This window comes from Lonchura striata, chromosome 11, assembly GCF_050655825.1.
Source record: "Lonchura striata isolate lonStrDom1 chromosome 11, ASM5065582v1, whole genome shotgun sequence".
Classification (NCBI taxonomy): Eukaryota; Metazoa; Chordata; class Aves; order Passeriformes; family Estrildidae; genus Lonchura; species Lonchura striata.
Window position 1 is genome coordinate 23,850,045 of NC_140713.1, and position 22,224 is coordinate 23,872,268.

The 22,224-nt window shown below is 51.4% G+C and overlaps 1 protein-coding gene and 1 long non-coding RNA gene across 2 annotated transcripts in view; both read left to right on the forward strand.

Moving 5' to 3' along the window:
* LOC146766449 (uncharacterized) overlaps positions 1 to 22,224 on the forward strand; it is a 151,562-nt gene that overhangs the window by 103,657 nt on the left and 25,681 nt on the right. Inside the window, exon 3 of the long non-coding RNA XR_014958009.1 lies at positions 2,597 to 2,703. This is a non-coding gene — a long non-coding RNA (uncharacterized LOC146766449). The remainder of the gene's footprint in view (positions 1 to 2,596; positions 2,704 to 22,224) is intronic.
* The window catches only part of LOC146766450 (uncharacterized), a 50,221-nt gene continuing 49,507 nt past the window's right edge, over positions 21,511 to 22,224 (forward strand). The window contains exon 1 of the mRNA XM_085589331.1: positions 21,511 to 21,515. Coding sequence (XP_085445457.1) covers positions 21,511 to 21,515 — 5 coding nt within the window. The remainder of the gene's footprint in view (positions 21,516 to 22,224) is intronic.

The following is a 22,224-nucleotide window of genomic DNA, read 5'->3' on the forward strand; positions in this document are numbered from 1 at the left end:
CTGCATCCTGCCACTCCAATGCTGTCCCAGATTTTGGCAGCAGATTTGGTGGCAGATGGTCCCAAGCAGACGGGTTTAGTTAGACCAGACTCATGGCAGATCTCTGGGATGCCCAGTCCCTGCCTCCTTCCCTCCTTTCTTCGGTCATCAATGAAGCCATTGAGAGAACCTTAAATAAATAAACAACAAAAAAGCGTTTTTGGACAGACAGCGGGATGGAAAATGACTCACAGGAAAACAGGGATAAAGTCCACTCTAGGATTAGGCATTCCATGTGTCGAGTTTCTGCTGGGGCTCCAGGAATGTTGTGGTTTTTCTCTCAGGATGATGCCAGTGTGCAATGATGTCACTGTGGAGTATTTGGTCAGGAGGAGCTGATGGAGTCTGGTGGTTACTCACAAATATAGGCCTTTCAGCATCTGGAAAATCCATGGCCAGCATTTTTCGGGAGGCTCCAGGCAATTATTGCCATCAGTGTTTCCAGCCTGGCTGAATTCCATGAAAACTGCTGGAGTCATGCTTGCTGTCCTCCTTTATTTGTGTGAGGACCTGCTTCTTTCCCTGGGGATTGGGTGCAAACAAACTGAGCAAGATCCTTTGTGTTGGTTTTGTCCTACCAAAGGGTGGATCCAGTCCTGGAGGATCCAGTCCTGGGAAGAACATGCAGGATATTGATGGGAACAAAGAGGAAAATCCTTAAGGGATGCAGGAAAAGCAGGAGAAAGACCCTGCACAGTTCAAGTTGGGCACCCAGTGGGTGGTGATCAACCAAAAGGCTTTGAGAGGAAAAACCTGAATCCCTCAACCCTTGATCCTCTTCTGTGAATTTTATTGGAAAAAGGGACAATTTCAGGGACACTTGCACTTGTTCCAGAGACTCTTTTCAGAGCTAAGGCAATTCCAGAGGGGGATGGTGCCCCGTTTCCCTTTCCTTGCACCCTGTGATCCTTGTTTTCAACACCATAATCCCTAAACCCACTGCTGTATCCACTTTTTTAGGAGGTTCTTCCTTCCCATAATTTATGGGAACTGATCATTAGAAAGGGGGGATTGAAAAACCCTCTTGCAGTTCTCTTTCCAGCCTCTGCGTGCAAAAATTTCTCCATTGCGATGATCCCAACTCTAGGAATTGCAATTCCGTGATCCATTAGGTGGTTTCAACACTTCTCCCTCCCTGGCTGATGCCTCGTGTAAAATACAGATATAAACACGCAGAATGTATTTATAAAGTTTATAAATCAATTATTGGAGAATCCTGGAGTGGTTTGGGATGGAAGGGACCTTAAATCTCATCCCATCCCGCCCCTTGCCATGGGAAGGGACAATTTCCACTATCCCAGGTTACACGATTTCCACTATCCCAGGTTGCTGTTAGCACATAAATGTGGATTGCTGGGAAAAGGAGGGGAGAGCCACCAGCTGGGCTCATTTCCAGAGGCTCCCAGTGCTGGGATGAGCTGCTGCATTCCCGGGATGGGGCAGCATCCAGGTGGTGCAGGAATAACGTGGCCCAAGGGCAGCATCAGCTGGGAAAAGCCCTTCTGGCCACATCCCATCATGGGAATGGCATGTGCCATTCCCTCCATCCAGTTGCTCTTCATGGGCTCGTTGACCTGGAACGAAACTCCAGGAGGAGCCAGAATTCCAGCCAGGTGTCCATTCCTGTCCGGCTCCGAGCAGGGAGCGAGGAGGCTCCAGGGCAAGGGCCAGACGTGCCGGGGAAGCCAACTTGCCATTCCCATGGATGTTTTCAGGGGATTAAGGAGGGACTGATCGCTCTCCAGGCCTGTCTCAAGTTGAGGAATTACCTGGAGGGCCTGCTGGAATCCACTTTTGGGTGAGTGGAGGTTTTTTCCAATCTGCAGTGACAGGAGGCGAGTCCAGCGGGCTGGAAACGGCCCCGGAGCTGTCGGAGGAGTGGTGGCAGCTCCCTGTGGCTCCATGGAAAGCTGATCCATGGCTGGCTGCACTGGGAGCCCCTTGCCAGGGACAGACCTTCCACGGGGAGCCTGGGGACAGGGGACACCCAGCCCGTGCCTCAAACTTGGCCTCCACCGCTTGGGTGTGGAGAGGAACAGAGGGAGGGGAGGAATTAGTGAAAATTCCTGCTTTTCCTGGGGCTCAGTGTTGCCTGATCTCTGGGAAATGCCCACGTGGAGCACAGGGAAGATGGTCTGGAGTGGGACCATTTGGGTCTCCACCCTGTGAGTCTGGAGGAACCTCTCCTCCCACGGGCCTGGCAGAGAACTGGAATGATGGGAAGTGTTTGGGGAAAGAACTGGAATTTGGGGGGCTCTGAGGAGCCCTGATTCCATCCACAGCATCATCCCAGACCTGTAACTTCCTGGGAAACCCTTCCCAGCCCCATTCCTGGAGGACAGGGATCAGTTCCACTGTCACAATGGATTTTTGCTCTGCCTTGCAGCTTTTTCTCCTCACGTTCCTCAGGGGCTTTGCCTTGTTGCTGTCCCATTGCTGATATCCCTGGATAAAGAGAAAAGTGGGAAAACAGAGGAGCAGCAGCACAGATCTTCCTGTTTGCTAAAAAAAATTAAATGGCTTAATGGTTTTTTTTTTTTTTTTATTTATCCCAAAGGTGTCCAGGGGCAGATGAGGGGCTGGGACTGGAGCAGGACTGGATTAACACCGAGGCCATCCTAGACAGCTCTGATCCCCACCAGAGCGTGGATCCAGCCAAGGAAGGTAAGGAAACAGCTCCTTATTTTTTCCTGGATTGGTAAATCAAATAACACAGTGGAGAAAGTTTTCCATGTTGTGGACTTTGCTTGTGAGGTTTTGGTTGCTGCCAGCCCCCCCGGCTGCTCCCTGGTTGCTGCATCCATAAGGATTGAGCCGTCCTTTGCCCATGGATCTGTTGGGTTGTGTGTTCTTGGGATGTGATGCCTTTCACAGGGTGAGCCCAAATTATCCTGCGCCTTCCCAAACAATTCCTCTGTAGGAACCTGTGAAATGCAACGCTCCTATCCCACATTTGGGAAGCAGGGAATATCTCAGGTGGAATCTTGGCCCTTGAGGGTGGATGTGTGACTCTGTTTCCATGTTTCCCTGGGTGCTCCGGGAGAGAGCCGAGCTCAAGGTCCCGTGCGTGGGACACTTGCCGTGGTTTTGGGTGGAAGGATGCGTTTGCAGCCCATAATCTGACCTAATTTTTCCTTGTGCTGTATCATTCCCAATCCAGCATCCCAGGCTGTCTGTTTTCCTAATCTAGGATGTTATGGCAGTTCTTTCCTGCAGGAAAAATAAACTTGGTGGGAGAGAAACAAAATCATTTTATAAGCTGAGCAACACGGAGCAACCTCCAAATAAAGGGGTGCTCCTCCTCAAGGTGTTACAGGGGAGGTTTAGGTTGGATTTTAGGGAAAATCTCTGCCTGGAAAGGGTTGTCCAAGCCAGGGTGGAATCCCCATCCTGAAGGGATTTGAGAACCGTGTGGATGTGACACTTGGGGACACAGTCAGTGGTGGCCTTGGCAGCGCTGAGAGAACGATGGGTTGGACTCAATCTTAGGGGGCTATTCCAATTTGATTCCATGATTTTAAGAAAATATGGGAGTGAGATGGCCACTATTGGAGGATCCTGTGCTGTGCAGAGGTTTTGGACCCGGGCAGGTCTTGTGGGCCACCCTATAAAAACCCCAAACCCGGGGCGTGCTCGGGAACAGGCAACAAAAACCGTGAAAAAGAACCATTTCCCTTTCCAGCTCCTCGGGAGCTGGAACTGGTGTGGAAAAAGATGTTGTGAGTTACTGGTGATGAATGAGCCTCTAACAGCCCCATTAATCAACGCTAATCATCGGGGTTGTTTGGGGAGCGGGAATTTGTCCACGCCGGGGTTGATTCCTGTGTGGAACAAGCGCCTTTATGGGATCAGCTCAGGAGTTGGACAGGAATCCTGTGCCTGATGTTTGCTTGACCGTCTGATGACTCAGGAAAATCAGGAGGGCCCAGCAGAGCTTTTGCTGGCATGGGGAGCTCCGGGGAACCCTTCCAAAAGCAGCTCCAGAGGCGGATTCACATCCCTGTTGGTTCTTGGGGGGATTTTTCCTGGGATTTTTAGCTCTGGTTTTGATTTCTTTACTTCTGCTGAGTGTGTGCATTGGCATCTGGGTATCTCTGTGGTGTAGAGCTGTGATTCCAAGAGGGTGATTTATTCCAAGTGGTTGTTCCATGAAAATCCTCTCTCCAGAGGCTCCACAGCAATTCTGCGTCGTTCCGCTCCTAAATCCAAGTAAAGGATCTTTGCTTGTTCAGGAAAATCCCTCTCCTGCTTTGCAGAACATAGGTGTGACAGAAAAGACCATTCCAAAGGTTTTACCCGGCTTTATTCCTATAAAACCAGTGAAATTCCCCGTCCAGGAGACTGGGGAGGGATTCAAGGTCGATAGCACCGGGTGAATTCCCATTTGTTGGTCCCACAAGTTTCAGGGACAACTTCCATGTGCAGAACTCCCATCAAGCCCAGTGTAAGGATCCCACCATGCCAATTAGAGACTTCCAGGGTACTGGATTTATGGAAAAGCTGAACTTTTTGTGCCCTTCCTGCACAGATTTCTTTGTGCCAGCAAAAGGAACGGGAAACTCCTCAGTGAGCCCTGATCCCTGGATCATCTGTTCTGAAAGCAGAGCTGGAGAGGAAGGAAAACAGGAGGAGGAGGAGGATAAAAAGTTACATCCCAGGATTTACCACAGGGAAAAGGTTGAGGAGGTCACTGGAGTGGCCGAGCCACCGGGAATCACAATTTTAGGGAAGCAGCAGCCCAGGAGCTGCTCTTGGCCAGGGATGGTTCCACCAACCACAATCCACATCAACATTTTTTTACGGTGGAATTGGGACTCTGGTGCAGAAAAATAAGGAATCAGGGAAGAAAAATGCCCATAAAGTGCCGTTGGAAATCCCCATTCCCTTCCCAGCCCTGCCTCCATCCCTGTGAAAGATCCTTTCTGGGCCTCGTGTGTCAGCAAAGGCTCGGGTTTGGGTTTTTCCCTTTGTCTCAGCGCTCCAGGGACCTTTGTGCCGTGCAGTTCCCGAGGTTTATTTGCTCTCCCGAAGAGCTGATAGCTGGATGTATCCCCAAAATCAACACTTTGGATTGTGCTGTTTATTTAATGACCTTCCCTCACTTCGGAGTGATTAAGTCCGTCTGCGGCCGGGTGTTTTGCTTAGCGTTAAATTCCCGTTATTTTGGGAAGTTCATTTCCACACTGCGTCCTCCCAGTTGCCTTCCTGTAAGTGAGGAGGGTGGCTTTGGATCCAGGTTTTCCTCCCCTCCTCCCTGGATTGCAATTTTCCCTCCCTGGCTTGCGAGCAGCTTCCAAATTCTGCCTCTCGGAGTGTAAAAATCCACCTTGGAAGGAGAGCCTGGAAAGCCCCAGATCTTCATCCTGCCGTGAGAAAAATGCTCCAAACCTGCCTCCCCTCATGGCATTGGGGTGTCCCAAAGTCCAGTCCCTTGCAGAACCTCCCGGGATGGCGGTGGGCACCAAGGTTCAAGGACCTCATGTCCTCTGTCCGTCTGTCCCAACAAAGGATGGCTCCAGCGGTGACATTTGGGATCCAGGGGAGGGATTTTCCCGCTGTGGGATCCAGTGGAGGCTGAATTCAGGGAGGGACAGCAGGACCGAGCCCTGCCACAGCAGCCCTGCTCCACCTGGAGGTGAAAGCAAATTCCAGCAGAGCTCGGGGCCAGCTGGGATTTGTAGGGCAGCAGCTCATCCCAAAAATCCCAAAGGGGAGGGATCTCCCTGGTGGGGTTTTACTGAGGGAAAGAATCCATGGTGGAAGAGCAGAGGGATGTGGAAGTGTGAGGAGCTGCTCTGCTGCTCTCCAGGGTCCGTCCCAATCACTGCTCCTTCTGCAGGAGACTGCTGAGATCATGGGCACAGCTCTGGGGGTTGGAATTAGGGATCGTTCCTGGTTGGAATTTGGATCTGCCCTGGTTGGAATTAGGGATCTTTCCTGATTGGAATTAGGAATCTGCCCAGGTTGGAATAAGGGATCTTTCCTGATTGGAATTAGGGATCTTTCCTGGTTGGAATTGAGGATCTTTCCTGATTGGAATTAGGGGTCTCCCCTGGTTGGAATTAGGAATCTTTCCTGATTGGAATTTGGGATCTCTCCTGATTGGAATTAGGGATCTCCTCTGACTGGAATTAGGGATCTTTCCTGGCTGGAATTAAGGATCTTTCCTGGTTGGAATTAGGGATCTCCCCTGATTGGAATTAGGGATCTCCTCTGGTTGGAATTAGAGCTCTCTCCTGATTGGAATTTGGGATCTTCCCTGGTTGGAATTAAGGATCTCCCCCGGCAGGAATTAAGAATCTCCCCTGACTGAAATTAGGGATCTCCTCTGGCTGGAATTAAGGATCTCCTCTGGCTGGAATTGGGATCTCTCCTGATTGGAATTGGGGATCTCCCTTCCCAGGGCACAGTTTCCCTTTGGGTTTGGAATTTTCCTGCTCCTGCTCTGCAGCTCTGTCTGAGCTGTTCCTTCCCAGAGCTGCCTTTCCCCTTTTGGAGCATTTATCCTAAATCTCCCTAATTAACCCATGCTGAATATCTGATATTCACCCTTCACCCTTCCCACAGCTTGTGGGTGATTTATAGAATCCCCATTTTTCAGTTTGGGGCAATTTATGGGAAGGAAGTCGCCGAGATTAATTGGAATTACAACTCCAGGTGCTCGGGATTTCAGGGGAAGTTGGGACTGTTGATTTAGGTGTTTTTTGGGATAACAGCCCCCTGTTAGCTCCAAAACACAGCAATGGATGAGCCCAGGATTTGATCCACAGAATGGTTTGGATTGGAATTTGTTTAAAATTGATTTATTCCAATCCACCTTCCACGTTGTTCCTGCAATCAAAAAAAGAAAATAAAAAAAAAAAAAACACCCTCTCTCTGGAGATATTTTACACTTAAATATTTCACAGAGAAATTAATCCTGAATTTATGTGCAAGAACACCCAAAAATGGAGTCGTGTATCCTGCGAGGCTTCCAGGAAATTAGCACAAGTGAATTACCCCAAACAAAATTACCCTGCCCAGAGCACGTGTGTTCCAGGGGAGGGTTTGGAAATCAGCAGAGAAGGCTTGGAGGCTTTTTTTTCCCCTTGGAAATTTAATGGATCTCATCATTTTGCACAGCCCTATTGGAAATAGCAAAGAGCCTGCCGTGTCCAATTAGGAATTAGAAAGAGAGCGGCAACAGGGAGAAAGATTTCTATTTATGTTTTTTTAAAAAATGATACAAAGAAAGAAGAATGAACTTGTTCTTGAGCTCCATGAAATCCTGCTGAATTGGGAGTTCTCTCCTGCTGAATTGGGAATTCTCTCCAATACCGCAGTATTTGCTGATACCAAAAAATTGCTGGGAATTTGTTGCCAAAATGAATTTCAAGTGTACCAGGGTGAGGATGGAGGGAAAACCAGGAGGGATGAGATGGTGATGGGGGCAGCCCTTGCAGAATGCAGGCACGCATTCCCCAAAAGTGGGATATTTGGGATATTTAAGTCCTCATTGCTCTCTCAGGAAGCAGAAAATCCTTCCTGCCATGGGGGGAGCAGAAAGTTCAGCGGGACAAACAGGGAGGATGGAAGAGGTTTGGGAAATGTGCTCTGTGGGAATCCAGAGCTTCCCTCTGGGACCCTGGCACGGGTCAGGAACCCCCTGGACAGAGCCCCAGAGACACTGGCTGTGATCTCTGTCCATGGAAAAGAGTTTTCAATCTTACAGGATCAATTACCAGCTCTGAGGGTTTGATATCACTAATAATTAAGTGTGGCACGGGTGCAAAAGTAAAATTTTAGGATTCTAGATGAGGGGTCCAAAGGGGACAAGATGGAGGAAATTTGGTGTGCCTTGTCCTTTTTCTCCTTCTTCATGCCCTCCATGTCTCACTGTGGTGTTGGCATTTTCCTGTTGGTTCAGGCTGGGGACACACTGTCCAACGTAGGTGACAGATATTGGCACGTTCTTGTAAATCCAGCCCAGGGAGTTTCTGGTATTTAATGTTTGTCACATCCCACTGAGGGCAGAGCCCCACACGCTGCCCTGCAGGACAGAGCTGGGCAGGGCAGCAGAACATGTTAGAGATAAACAGAATAAACAACCTGGAAACCAGCACAGACCAATTATGGCTTCTGCTTTGGCAGCAGGGCAGAAAGACAGAGACTTTTTGCAATTTTGGGATCATCAATAGCTCAGATTCCGACAGTGCTTGATCCTGGGGGGATGGAGCAGCCTCTGGGCCATGGTTGATCATCCCGAGGTTTTGCAGCAGGGATATCCCATGGCTCAGGGAAAACTGCTCCAGCTGGTGGGGCTGGAGGTGCCAGCAGCAGCTCCAAAGCCCATCCCGGAGCTCTTCCCAAAAAAAGCTTTGTATTATGGTAAAAATCGCAGAGCTGGCTCTGGATGGGCTCAGCCTCTGGAGTTTCTGAGCTGTGTTTTCCAGCTGGGCTCCAGTTCCTCCCGTGGAATGTGCCCCTGCTGTCCCTGCCGTGTCCTGCTGGCTCTGGGGAGGGGAGGGAAGCAAAGGGAAAACTCCTGCAGCAGGTGCAGGGAAAACAGATCCCCGTTCTCCTGGCAGCCACGGCACAGCCCTGGGATGGCAGCCCTGGGATGGCAATCCTGGAATGGCAGCCCTGGGATGGCAATCCTGGAATGGCAGCCTTGGGATGGCAATCATGGAATGGCAGCCCTGGGATGACAATCCTGGGATGGCAACCCTGGGATGGCAGTCTGGGAATGGCAGTCATGGAATGGCAGCTCTGGGATGGCAACCCTGGGATGGCAGCCCTGGGATGGCAGTCTGGGAATGGCAATCCTGGAATGGCAGTCCTGAAATGGCAACTCTGGAATAGAAATTCTGGAATAACAACCCTAGAATGGCAGTCGTGGAATGGCAATCCTGAGATGGCAATCCTGGAATAGAAATTCTGGAATAACAACCCTGGAATGGCAATTCTGTAACAACAGTCCTGGGATGACAATCCTGGGATGGCAATCCTGGAATGGCAGCCCTGGGATGGCAATCCTGGAATAACAATCCTGGAATGGCAGCCCTGGAATGGCAATCCTGGTGAGATCTCTCATCTCCACCACGCAGGTACGGCTGAGGGAGCAGCAGCTCCCAACTCCTGGAATGTTTTTTCTCCCTGTAAAGTTCACAGTGAGGTCAATGCCCTCCAGAGGGTTTTTTTTGTTGCTGTCACAGTGGGGAATTCTCTGGCTCAGCCTCTCTTTGCTCCCAGTGGAAACTCCTTGGCAGGTGAAGCATGGATTCACCTGCCTCACCTCAGGCAGCTGGGGCGGATGCCAAACCTGAGCTGATCATTGCAGAATAACCATGGAAAGGCACCTGGAATGTCCTAAAACAGGTGGCTGTGGGATCTGTGAGAGCATCAGGAGTCCCCAGGACATGGGGCACGAGAGGATGCAAATTCCAGGCTCTCCTGGATGTGTCTGAGCAGCCTCTGGGTCCCCAGGGCTCAGTGCTGGGATCCCTGCAGGGACTCAGGACTTCATGGGGGCCTCCTTAAGCTTCCCAAGGAAAATCCCTCTGGATGAGGCAGGAAGATTTCCCTGTCTCAGGACATTCTGATGCTCCAGCACCATCCCAGTGAAGCTCCCAGCACTTGGAATCAGCTGCTCCAGGACTTTGGCTGGACGGGCTGTTTTCTGCACCAAAATGTGGTTGTTGGATATGAAAAATTTTTGGCTTCCTCTGAATTATTGGAGTGCTGGATTGGATGTGGGATGGACTAAAATTCCCCCCACGCCCTGTCCAGCCTTCTCCCCTCTTCCCTAAAGAAATCCCGCTCCCAAACAAAGCTTTGTTATGTCTCATTGTCTTCTCTGGCACTTGGAATTGTGAGTTTTTCCCGTCTCTCTCTTTGGCACCTTTCCACGCTCTCCAAGGCTTTGTTGGTTTTGCAGTGATTCCCACTCTGGGACTTGACTCCAGGACCATGGGAAAGGCTCCGTGGCTGGGATGGGGCTGAGGAGAGGCACCTCTGACCCTGCAGGGGCTGGGCTGGGTGAGGAACACGCAGGAGGTGCTGCTGGAAGGAATCGAAATTTTATTCCTCTTTTTATTCATCAGGCACATCAATCCCCGCTTTGGCACAGCTGATGTGGCCATCAGGCACACGTGTCCTTCCCTTGGGGACAAAACTCTCTGGGGCTGGGCTGGGCACTGGTTGTGTCCAGTAATTCCAGAGAATTATCCGAATTTTACAGCATTATCATGGAATCGTGGAAAGTTTGGGGTGGTCTCAGGGTCTGCTTTGTCAGGATGAGCTCAATATTTTAAAAGTCCTCGTTTCCCAGCCCGTGCTGCCAAGGAAGGAGTCTGAATGTGCAGGATCAGCTTCCCAAGGCTGTTTATTTTCCCTTATCTAGAACATTCTTTCTCTGACCTGCTGAGCTCTGGCCAGGTCAGCCATGGCTTTCTTCATGTCGCCTCAGGTGGCATTTACATTTTATATCAAAAATTATGTGTATTAAGTTTACCATAATGTGTCAATATCTATCTATGTTGGACAGTGTGTCTCTGCCTTAAACCAATAGAAAAGTGTCACCATCACAGCAAGACATGGAGGACAAGAAGAATGAGAAGAAGGTCAGGACACACCCAAATCCCTCCATCTTGACCCCCTGAATCCTAGTCTAAAAAACCCTGAAATTCTACTTTTCCACCCTGTGCTAACTCAACTATCACACCACTCAAACCCTTGTGGCTTGTAATTCCTCACACAGACTCGGCAGCTTTTTCCACAGGCTGAAATGGAAGCCACAGGTGGTTTTGACTTTGTGCCAAGGTCTGGAGCAAGCCAGAGGGACGTCCTGGAATCCCACAGGATGGGAGGGGACTTTGAAGCTCACCTGGTCCTGCAAGGAGCAGGGACTCTTCACCTGGGTTGAACATTCCCAGGGAAACACGGAGCATTCCAGCCTGGGAACTGCAGTGGATGGAAAAGGTCCCAGGGCAGAGCCAGGAGCCGTGGGAGTGACATTTCCCGTGGCGCCAGGAGACACCAGGGCAGCTTCCTCGGGAGAGGGGGGTTGGGAAAACACCTTGCAGCCTTTGGTCCAGCTGGGAATCTTCCCCTGGAGCTGGAATAAAGTGAGATTTCCCAAAATCCACGGATATCCCCGCGTGATGCTGGTCCTGCTGTGCCTCCATCCCGCTGGAATCTGCAGGGCTGCAAACCTGGGCACGACGAGGCTTCTCTTGGCTCTGCCACTCCCTCTGGAGGTTATTCCCAATCCGGTGCAATTTTTTTTTTTTGCAGCAAACGAGGTTTCCCAATCCCTGGATAAGATCTGCCTTGCCCTCAGAGGAGTCATTAATTCAATCTGCTGCAATAGCACTTTAATTGGGTTAAATTAGTGCTCACCAGTCCCTGGAGCAGTGGAATAAAGTTCTTTATTGTGCGAGGATGCCGAGTGCTGGGTGGGATCCTGGTCCTTATCTCTTATCTCTTATCTGTCTCCCAGTGCAGCCTGTCTGCCAGTCATTCCCGGTGCCAGCATTCCAGCAATTCCCAGTTCAATGCTCCAGTCGGTTAAAACCTCGTGGCTGTGGCTGGACTGCCAGAAAAAGCAGAGTTAAAATTAATCCGGGTTTAATCAGAGTTGATCAGGTTCAAATCAGAGTTTGGTTGCTTGTGTTGTGCCAGGTGTGGTGACGATCCCAAATTCTGTGTGACGTCCCTTATCCTTCCTCCCCATGTCCCATATTCTTGTCCCCCCCTGAGCTCTGCTCTTTGTAGGACCAAGCTGAGCTTTGCCAGGAGCGGCTGATCCGAGGGAAAGCTGGCTCTGTGCGCGGGGATGGATGAAGGGATTCACTCAGGTGCTCTGCAGCGAGCAGGGAACGCAGGCAGGATGATCCCAGATCCAGCCCTGCCTTGGAGAGCACCAGCAATCCCAAAGAAACGCCGGTGCTTTACTCCAGCTAAGCCAAGACGCAGATTTAGACAAAATAATAAACGTCCAAATCCATTCTCCTGCTTCTTTTCCTCTAATGCATCGTGAAAGGTCTTTGAACACAATTCCAAGCCCTCTGAACAATCCCATATCCCCCATCCTCCCGCTCCAATGCACCTGAGCTCCCCTCCAGGAGCCGCCTTGGCATCATTCCCAAAAAACCGCGGCTGGGAAATCTTCCCTTTCACAACCTCGCCGTCCTTTTCCAGAGGATCCTTGCTCAGGCCCACCATGGGATCCAGGCATCCCCCAGCTCTGCTTCTTCCTTCTTCCAGCGCTGGAATTCAGCTTTGAAAACCACTTTGTCTGAGTGATCCGGGTGTTTCTGGCTGCACAGCTTCCAGAGGCTCATCCGTGGAAAACAGCAATGGGAAAAACAGATCCAGGAGGTTTTCAGTCATAAAACGCAGACACAAAACGCCCTCGGTGAGCAGAGTTCACAGGCAGGACGTAGGCTCCCAAAACCGTCCGGCTTTTCCTGGGTTTTGCAGGATAATAACGTTTTTCATGGATTATTGGGATATGATCGAGAAACAAAGCCAAAAAGGAAAAAAATCTCCAGTTTTTAAGATTCTGGCATCCCACCTTCCCGGCATCCCAGGATAGCTGGAGCTCGGGCTTGGAGATGCTGTTCCTGCACAGCGGATTTAAGGAATTGTGGCAGTGCCGGGAGGGAAGGAGGGAATTCCCGGCTGTGCTGGGATCCAATCACCCCAGGAGCAGCATTAATTGCAGCTGCGCTAATGAGCTTTTCCCGAGCACCGCATCCCAGCTCTCGCTCTCCTTCACCCCATCCCTTTCCTGCTTCCAGCATTGTTGTGTTTTCCTCGATGACAATCCCTAATTAAGGAGCGAGGTGCCGGAGCTGGTGGAGCATCCCTGGCTGCGGAAACCTCCCAGGAATATTTGCCCTGGACAGGCTCTGGGATTGTTTATTTGTGGGAAGCAACAGCTTCTCGCTCCACGCTTCCCATTTGTCTCAATCAGGGAGCTTTTCCACACCTCGGCATTCCTGGCAACCGGGGAGTTCCCTCTGGAGCTTTCCTGCCGTTTTCCTGCCTCTCCGCATCTTTTGAGGGAAGTTTCTGCCTCTTCTCCCACTGTGTCACCTCTGGGCAGGGACACAGGGCTGGCTCCAAGCCTCTGGATCCATCCTGTGCTCCAGCAGCAATTCCTGTCCCACTGTTCCATGGCCAGCTCCAGGAAAAAGCAGGAAAGCAGGACAACATCTCCCTGTGGATATTTTCATTTATAAGAGTTCAAACCCTTTAATTCATTGATTTTGGGGGGCAGATTTGGTTTAAATCTCAATTGTGGTTCATTCCGGCTGCTGCCGCCGAAGAGTAAATTATGGATTCCAGGACTTTTTCCCAATTTTTGGAGCCTTAATATGGGATTTGACATCCTCAGGCAGCTTTGGGGACAGCTTTGACGGCTTTGAGCTGCCGTGGCAGGAAATAGAGGGAAAATCAGGATTAGAATCCATCAGCACTGGGAAAAGGGGGACAAAAGCTGTCTTTTCTTTTTTCCAGTTTGGAGCGTTTGATTTACAGGGATGGGAGAGGGTTTTCCATCAGTTTTCTGGGATTGGGTTGGTTTTGAGGGCTAGGATGTGGATTCAAGGATTTATTCCCAAAACCTGTCGTGTTTAGAACCCAGCCTGCCTCAGCCTGGAGCATCCAACCCCTCCCATCCATGGGGCAGAGCCGCGATTCCCGGGATGGATGGAGGATTTTAGGGACAGGAGGGATCTCAGGGATGCGCTGAGCTCCAGCCAGGCTGGGTTGAAATTCCAGGATTTTTGAGCCGGGAAATGCTGAGTTCTGCTTTTCCCGTTCCTCGGGAGATTGGGATGGAAAAGAGAACTGGAGCTGCCCCCGGAGCTCCCGGGCTCGCTCCTGCTGGAGCAGCGGGAGGGGGAAATGGGAATTGGGGAATGGGAATTGGGGAATGGGAATTGGGGGAATGGGAACTGGGGAATTGGAACTGGGGAATGGGAATTGGGGAATGGGAATTGAGGAATGGGAATTGGGGGAATGGGAACTGGGGAATGGGAACTGGGGAATGGGAATTGGGGAATGGGAATTGGGGAATGGGAATTGGGGAAATGGAAATTGGGGAATGGGAATTGGGGAAATGGGAATTGAGGGAATGGGAACTGGGGAATGGGAACTGGGGAATGGGAATTGGGGAATGGGAATTGGGGAATGGGAATTGGGGGAATGGGAACTGGGGAATGGGAACTGGGGAATGGGAATTGGGGAATGGGAATTGGGGAATGGGAATTGGGAAATGGGAATTGGGGAATGGGAACTGGGGAAATGGGAATTGGGGAATGGGAATTGGGGAATGGGAATTGGGGAATGGGAATTGGGGAATGGGAATTGGGGTTCCCTGCGGATTCCCTCTTTTCCATGGCAAAGACAGCGGCTGCCCCCAGGCTGTCCCTGCCAAAGCCATTCCCGAGCTCCCTTCCAGCCCCTCGTGCTCCGAGGTTTTCCATAGGAAATTTCGCTCCAGAGCCCAGCGTTCGCTCCCGGTTTCATGGCATTGCACAATCCAAGGGCTGCTCCCAAAGCTTCATGCTCAAGTCTTGCTCAAAGTCCTTCCAAGCCCCAGCAATTGGAATTTGGGATATTCCCTCCACAGGTTGAGGGATTTGTGCTAAGAGGGCCTTGAGAAAGTGAATGGGAAATGGAATTTTCCCATGAAAACGGGAGTGGAAGTCCCCGGGAAGCTTCAGGAACAGCACAGGGCGCCTTTGGAACGCTGTGCCAGAAAATAGAGGAAAAATCATCCACATGGATCTGGGGAAAAGGGTCAGGAAAGCTCTTTAGCACTTTGGCTTTGCAGGACATCAAATGCTTTTCCTTCTGTCGGGTGGAATTTGCTTCCAGGGGGGAATTTTGACATTCCCTCCCCCTCTCCTGCCCTTTTTTTTGCCGGAGCATCCAAGGAAGCTCCTGGCTTCTGCAAGGTTTCCAGATTTTCTTTTTCCACAACGTAACCTTTTAAAAATTCTTCTCCCCTTAGGAATCTTGGGATGTTTCAGGTTTCCTTGGCCAGTCTGGAGCTTTGTGGAGCTCAAGCTGTTCCTTTGAAGCCACAAAAGGCTCAAATGCAACCTAAGGAATTTGCTACCAGAAAGGGTGGAAAATTCCCCCTCCTCCGGGAGGTTCCCTGCCGGATTCGGTGGCAAGAAAAGGGGAGGGAAATAAAAAGGGCAGGAAAATAAAAGTGAGGGATAACTCAGCATTTGGGGCCTAATAAAAACAGGGAATCTTAAAGCAAAATGAGAAAAATTGAGCAGGTTTGCAGGTGTTTGAGGAAAGGTCAGATTTTACTGTATTTCCTCCCGGAATTTCAGAAGGTTGATCAAGAAATGGTCCCTGCCTGGTTCTGCTGAGCAAAAAGTGGAAGTTGTGGGGTGGAAGTGGTGACAAATCCCATGAAATTTGAATTTCCTGCAACTCATTCATTTCTCTTTCGTTGGCTGGAGATAAAGCTTTGCTCAGATCCACGGTGGGGATGTTGGGATGGGGCTCCAGCTCGGGGCTGTCTCAAGACACCCATAAATAATTGGAATTAGGAGTGGATTTTCCAGTACCAGCTCCTTGGGTTCAATGGGGATGTGATGGAAAAATGGAAACACCAGTTTGGGGACAGGACCTGCAACAATTCCTCATCCCAAACGTTCCTGAGGGGGATTGTTCCTGCTGTTGTCTGGATTCTCCAATTGGAGATCCTTGTGTCTTCAACAGAAAAACAATTTCAATCTGATCCAGCTTGTTCTGGATCCCTCCAAACCAAATTCAGAAATCCCATCTCACGTGGAATGATTTGGGTTGGAAGGGACCCCAAAGCTCATCTCATTCCACCCCCCGCCACATCAGGGACACCTCCCACTGTCCCAGGCTGCTCCAAGCCCTGTCCAGCCTGGCCTTGGACACTTCCAGGGATCCAGGGGCAGCCACAGCTGCTCTGGGAATTCCGGAATCCTCTCCCTTCTGTCAAAGCCCTGGTGAGCTCAAACACCTGGCCCGACATCCCAGCAGCTCCAGGAGCCCCTCCGGGCAAACCTTGGCACAAGGAGAGGCAGGAGAGGCAATTCTGGGCTGCTAAAAATATTCCTGGGGGGAAAATCCCACCTCAGCTCCCTGTGGTGACACGATCCCAACTCTGCACTTGGCCGTGGCGGCGGCTCCTGCCAAAGGCTGAGCTGGAGCTCCCGCTTCGTGCTCGGCCTCTGGCTTTTGCCGGTTTTCCTTGGGAGCAATCGGGATTTGCACGTTCAGACAACCTCCTGATGCTCGTCTGGCAGCAGGCAGGCCTGGATGCGGCGTAGGAAAGTTCCTTTGTCTCCCGTTTCCATTTTTCTTGGAAGGGAGGGCAGCGCGAGAGGCGGCGGCTGAGGAAGGACGGGCTCGGATCCGCCGGTCGGGTTCCTGCATCCAGCAGCTGAGAGCAGGGAAAGGGATTTATCCTTGCTTGGGGCTTTGGTGCTGGGCTGGAAAACGCCAGGGAGGATTCCCCTCCAGGGGCTGGATCCACACCAGGATGGAGGAGAGGGATGGAGCAGTGGGATGAGCATGGGAAGCAGCCCCCCAGCAGGAATTCAGGCGCCCAGCTGGGACAGTGGCACCCAAATCCTGGGACAGTGGCACCCAAATCCTGGAGCAGTGGCACCCAAATCCTGGGACAGTGGCACCCAAATCCTGGAGCAGTGGCACCCAAATCCTGGGACAGTGGCACCCAAATCCTGGGACAGTGGCACCCAAATCCTGGAGCAGTGGCACCCAAATCCTGGGAGAGTGGCACCCCAATCCTGGGAGAGTGGTACCCCAAATTCTGGGAAAGTAACACCCAAATCCTGGAGCAGTCACACCCCAAATCCTGGAGCAGTCACACCCCAAATCCTGGGACAGTGGCACCCAAATCCTGGAGCACTGGCACCCCAAATCCTGGAGCAGTGGCACCCAAATCTTGGGACAGTGGCACCCAAATCCTGGAGCAGTGGCACCCCAAATCCTGGAGCAGTGGCACCCAAATCCTGGAGCAGTGGCACCCCAATCCTGGGAGAGTGGTACCCCAAATTCTGGGAAAGTAACACCCAAATCCTGGGACAGTGGCACCCCAAATCCTGGGAAAGTAACACCCAAATCATGGAGCAGTGGCACCCCAAATCCTGGAGCAGTGGCACCCCAAATCCTGGGGCAGTGGCATCCCAAATCCTGGAGCATGGCACCCCAAATCCTGGAGCAGTGGCACCCAAATCTTGGGACAGTGGCACCCCAATCCTGGGAGAGTGGTACCCCAAATTCTGGGAAAGTAACACCCAAATCCTGGAGCAGTGGCACCCCAAATCCTGGAGCAGTCACACCCCAAATCCTGGAGCATGGCACCCCAAATCCCACGGTGCTCACTGACTCCCTCAAATCCCCAGCTGCTAGGGAATCCTGGAGATTCCCAGGTTCATTTGGAGTAAAAATGGTGGAACGGGAAGCCCAGGGAAACGTTGCCAGAGCGAGGAGAGAATAGAAAATCCACCCTTTTCCCCCCAGTGGAATTATTTTGAAGGCAGCATCATTTTGCCTGGCGAAACCTGACTCAGGAATTTTGCCTCCTTGAGGCTGGCAGGGCTGGCAGCGGGACAGAAACGTTTGCTCCAAGAAAACTTGGCAGAAAGCAGGATTTCCATTAAAAAAAAACCCAACCCAAACATGAAATCGAGTTAATCCCTTCATTTTCTCTGTAGCTTTTCCCTCCCGAGCTGCCTTTCCACGGCCTGCCTGGGTGTGTTTCGGATCCCAGGTGCCTCCCAGCAATTAAGTGGAGTTAAAATTCCTTCCTGACCTTGGGTTTATCAAGCGCTGCGCTCAGGTTTGGCATCTGTCAGGCTGCTAAAAACAACATCCCGCGTGTCGGGGCTCGCTCCCGAGGCCGGGGGGCGCAGGGGGATCGGGAGCAGGTGGGACCGGGAACAATGTTGGAGGCGGGAGATGCTCCCGGGAAAACGCGGAGCCGCGGGCTGCTGGAGAATCCAGCGGGAGCAGGAGGAGGGCTTGGCAGGTGGCCACAGCGACAGACACCCCCGGGAGGTGCCTGTCCTTCTGCCTCTGCCTTTGGAACCCTTCGTCCATGCGTGGATGAAGAGTTTGGCTCTTCCTCTCCGCTCCTCCCGAGGGAGCGTGGAGAAGTCCGTAGGTGGGGCAGCCATGGAATCATGGAATGTTTTGGGATCTTAAAGCTCATCCCATTCCACCTTCCATGGGACGCCTTCCACCCTCCCAGGTTGCTCCAAGCTCCATCCAACCTGGCCTTGGACACCTCCAGGGACAGCCACAGCTTCTCTGGAAAACTTCTGCCGGGGCCTCCCCACCCTCACAGGGAAGAAGGTATCCATTGGTCCTGGGAGACAAATCTTCATCCCAAATATTCCCCTGGTGCTATTTCTGATGGTGACAGGGACTGGTTCGCCCATGTGGGGAAGTGGAAAACAGGATTTTCCAGCTGCCTGTGGTCAATGTCCATGTCAATCCCAGTGGGATGGCATCCAGAGGCTTGGGTGGGATGAACATCTCAGCTTTGTATGGCTCAAAAAATCTTTAGATCCTTAGAAAAAGTTAAAGAGACTGGGACAGTGCCCTGGGATTTGGCTGTAAAATCAAGGAGTTGCTTTGGGTCCCTGGGTCCCACCTGATCCTCATGGCAGGTGGATTCTTGTAAGGGAAGAGGGAGAGATTTATCAGGAATAAAATAACCAGGCAGCAGAGGATGCAAAATCGGCCCAGATTCCCGGGATCCATTTAAACATGGCATTTTTAAAACTGTGTGTGTGGGGAATGTCCTCTGCCCACGTGAGGGAGTGGACCCTCTTCTCCCACTCCACAAAACCCAGGTTAGGTGGGATTTGTAAGTGAAAACCTCCTCTGACCAAACTTTACGTTTTCATTTCCTCTGTAAAACTGGGAAATCACCACATTTTTTGGGGGGGAATCAACTGTTCTGCCCCAGCTCGGAGCGGCGAGTTCTCCCTCAGCAGAGCTGCTGCTCCATCTGTCCAAAGGGAGCAAAAATTCCAACCCAAACCTTTCAAAAATATCCCAGAAATGGCTTGTTTTGGCCGGGTTGCTCCCGTGAACTTGCTCCAAGCTGGCAGGGAAGCGGGGAAGATCTGCTGGAGCAGGCTGGATGTGGGCGAGCGCTGGAGCAAGGAGAAGCCCTGGAAAGTTTGGGTGGATTTGGAGGAGAGCAGCGTTTTGGGGCGGTGTGTGGAGGGAAAAGCGACTTTTCCATGGATCCAGCTGGAAATGAAGGCTTCTAAAGCCAGCAGGTCAAGATGCCACTTAAGGAATTCTCAAATCTCTCCTGCTTTAGTGGATAATAATCCCATAAATAAACCCCTTTCCTTCCATGGGAAGGAAAGAAAATATCTTGAAAAAACACATTTTGTGCTGAAAGATTTCAATTTTCCAGCTTGGGCCGCTCCCAGAAAATCCTTTTTTTTCCCCGTTTTTCCTTGATTTCTGTTCTTCCACAACTCCTTGAAATGAAATGATACCAGCAGCGGGAGAGGAGCCGAGAGGATCGTGCCAAGTTGTCCTGTCCAAAGAACCCCGCAGCCTGGAGCTGCTCCCAGCTGGATCCTGGAATTCTGTCCTGTCCAACAACCCCGCAGCCTGGAGCTGCTCCCGGCTGGATCCTGGAATTCTGTCCTGTCCAGAGAACCCCTCAGCCTGGAGCTGCTCCCGGCTGGATCCTGGAATTCTGTCCTGTCCAACAACCCCTCAGCCTGGAGCTGCTCCCGGCTGGATCCTGGAATTCTCTCCTGTCCAACAACCCCTCAGCCTGGAGCTGTTCCCGCCTGGATCCTGGAATTCTCTCCTGTCCAAACAACCCCGCAGCCTGGAGCTGCTCCCGGCTGGATCCTGGAATTCTGTCCCGCTGGCTGATGAGGTGAGCGTGGTTCACGCCCCGGCAGATCGGTGTCAGCTCCACTCGCGCCCTCACAGCTCCTTTCCCTTGGGTTTTCACTGGAAAGCTGCTGGGAAAAGAGGAAGAGAGGCTCGTGGGGGCTGGAAATGCTCCAGGGTCACTTTTTGGGGTCACGTTTTGCTACCCAGGGTCCTTGGGACAGCGCTGGGATGCAGGAATGATGCTTTGGATGGAGCTGCCCTGCAGCACTTCCCTGCACAGCGACATTTCCCATCTGGCAAGGACAGCTTTTCCTTGGATATTGTGGTTAGGAAGAACTGTTAAAGCCGTGCAGGGATGGAGGAACCACAAAAACTGGCTTTTCCCAAGGTGTTGCTGCTGTGCTCTGCTGGCTCCGGTGACTCCAGCAGGAATTTTGCACCCTTTCAGTGCCGTGGCTTTGCAAAGCTGGGGCTGGCTGGCACCAGGGTCCCTTCTGCTTCCAAGGAAATGGATTTTGGAATGCAGAGTTGGGAATGGAGGTGCTCCCTGGGCTGTTTCACGGAGGTCACACGGCTCCGGCCGCCTGCAGGAAATTATTGTGCCCCAACTCCAGGAGTTAAGACAGGGGAAGGAGAAATCCCTGGGAAACAAAACAAAGGGAAAGATGAGAGTCCTGAGAAATCCAGGCTGTCCCTGAGCGAGGCAGCGTGGATGGAAGGGAAATTCTGGTCAGAACAGTTTTGTTGAAGTGAAAAAGGAGGACACGGATCCTGTGCTGCTTCCCTCGGGCACTGAAGCGAAAAACATCCTAAAATACCTGGAACTTCACAAAATTCCACTGGGGAAGGGGAGCACCCTCGATTTCCTTTGAAAACGTCAAAATGCCACAATGATTGAGATGGATTAGGTCTAGGTGAGGCTCCGTGTCCCCCAAAACAGGTTTTTCCCACAGCTTTTCAGCTCATCCAACCTCCAGGATTTTTTGGAGCTTCCCTTGGAGCATTGCCCCCTCCAAGTTCACTGCAATTTGCAAAGTTGAACCAAAAAAAATCAGTTTTTCCAGCCCCCCACCTGAGACTGAGATGATTTACTGGGAGTTTGGATTTGCAAAGTGCTGAGTGGTGATTCTTGTTCTGGAAAAGTCCCTTTTTCCATGGGAATTGGGCTTCTAAGCAAGAATCGTTGGGAACAGCAAATCTTCCGTGGTTTATTGGTCTTTGCTGGGTTTGGCATCTCCGTGGCTGCTCCTGGGGGTTGTGCTGGGTCCCAGAGCTTGGGGATGATATTTTCTTGATTAAGGCATAAATAAAGTAAAATTTTAAAAACTAAAATAGAATAAAATAGCCGAAGCAAATCTAGAACTCTACTGTGCAAAACAAAACCTACAACTTTTCCAAGCTTTTCCCCACTCCAGACTGATGAAATCCCAGGCAAACTTCAGCAGCATCCCTACATCTTAGAGGATGGGAGAAAGCAAACACTGGCATGGAAAAAGGAGGAGGGAAAAGGCATTTCCAGCTTCCAAAGGCTGATGGATATCCAAAGAAAATTGGACTGTGGCTGCTGAAGTCATGCTGGGAACGATGACGTGACCTGGCTGGGTCGTGGTTGAATCCTGTCCTTTCTCAGCCCGCAGTGAAGGAATTGGAGATGCTTGGACAACATCCTGGGAAGGGGCTGGATCTGTCCCTCTGTGGGGTTTGTTTACTTTAGTCTGGAGAGAAGCTCCTGGAGCGCTTTGGAAGCGTTTCCCAGCGCGTCCTTCCGCCGGCTGCTCCTCACGGGATCTGCATTTCTCCCGGTGACCCTCTGTCCTGCCCGTGGCCTCTCCCCATTCCCTCATCCCCCTCTCCTTGGCAGCAGCAGTGTCAACAGAACTCTGCTCCCAAAAATGCAGCCTGACCCTTTTCTGCCCAATTTTGGGGATGGTTTTCCCCCCATTGCTGTCCCAAGTCAGTGGATGGATGGATGGATGGATGGATGGATGGATGGATGGATGGATGGATGGATGGATGGATGATGGATGGATGGATGGATGGATGAATGGATGGATGGATGGATGATGGATGGATGGATGGATGGATGGGTGGATGGATGATGGATGGATGGATGGATGATGGATGATGGATGATGGATGGATGGACGATGGATGATGGATGGATGGATGGATGGATGGATGGATGGATGGATGGATGATGGATGATGGATCTTGGCTTTGTTGTTGAGTTTTCCTGGCTGGTGCCGGCCTTGGAGCTGGGGACGGAGGGAGGTTTGTTCTGGGAGCACAGTGGGGTTTC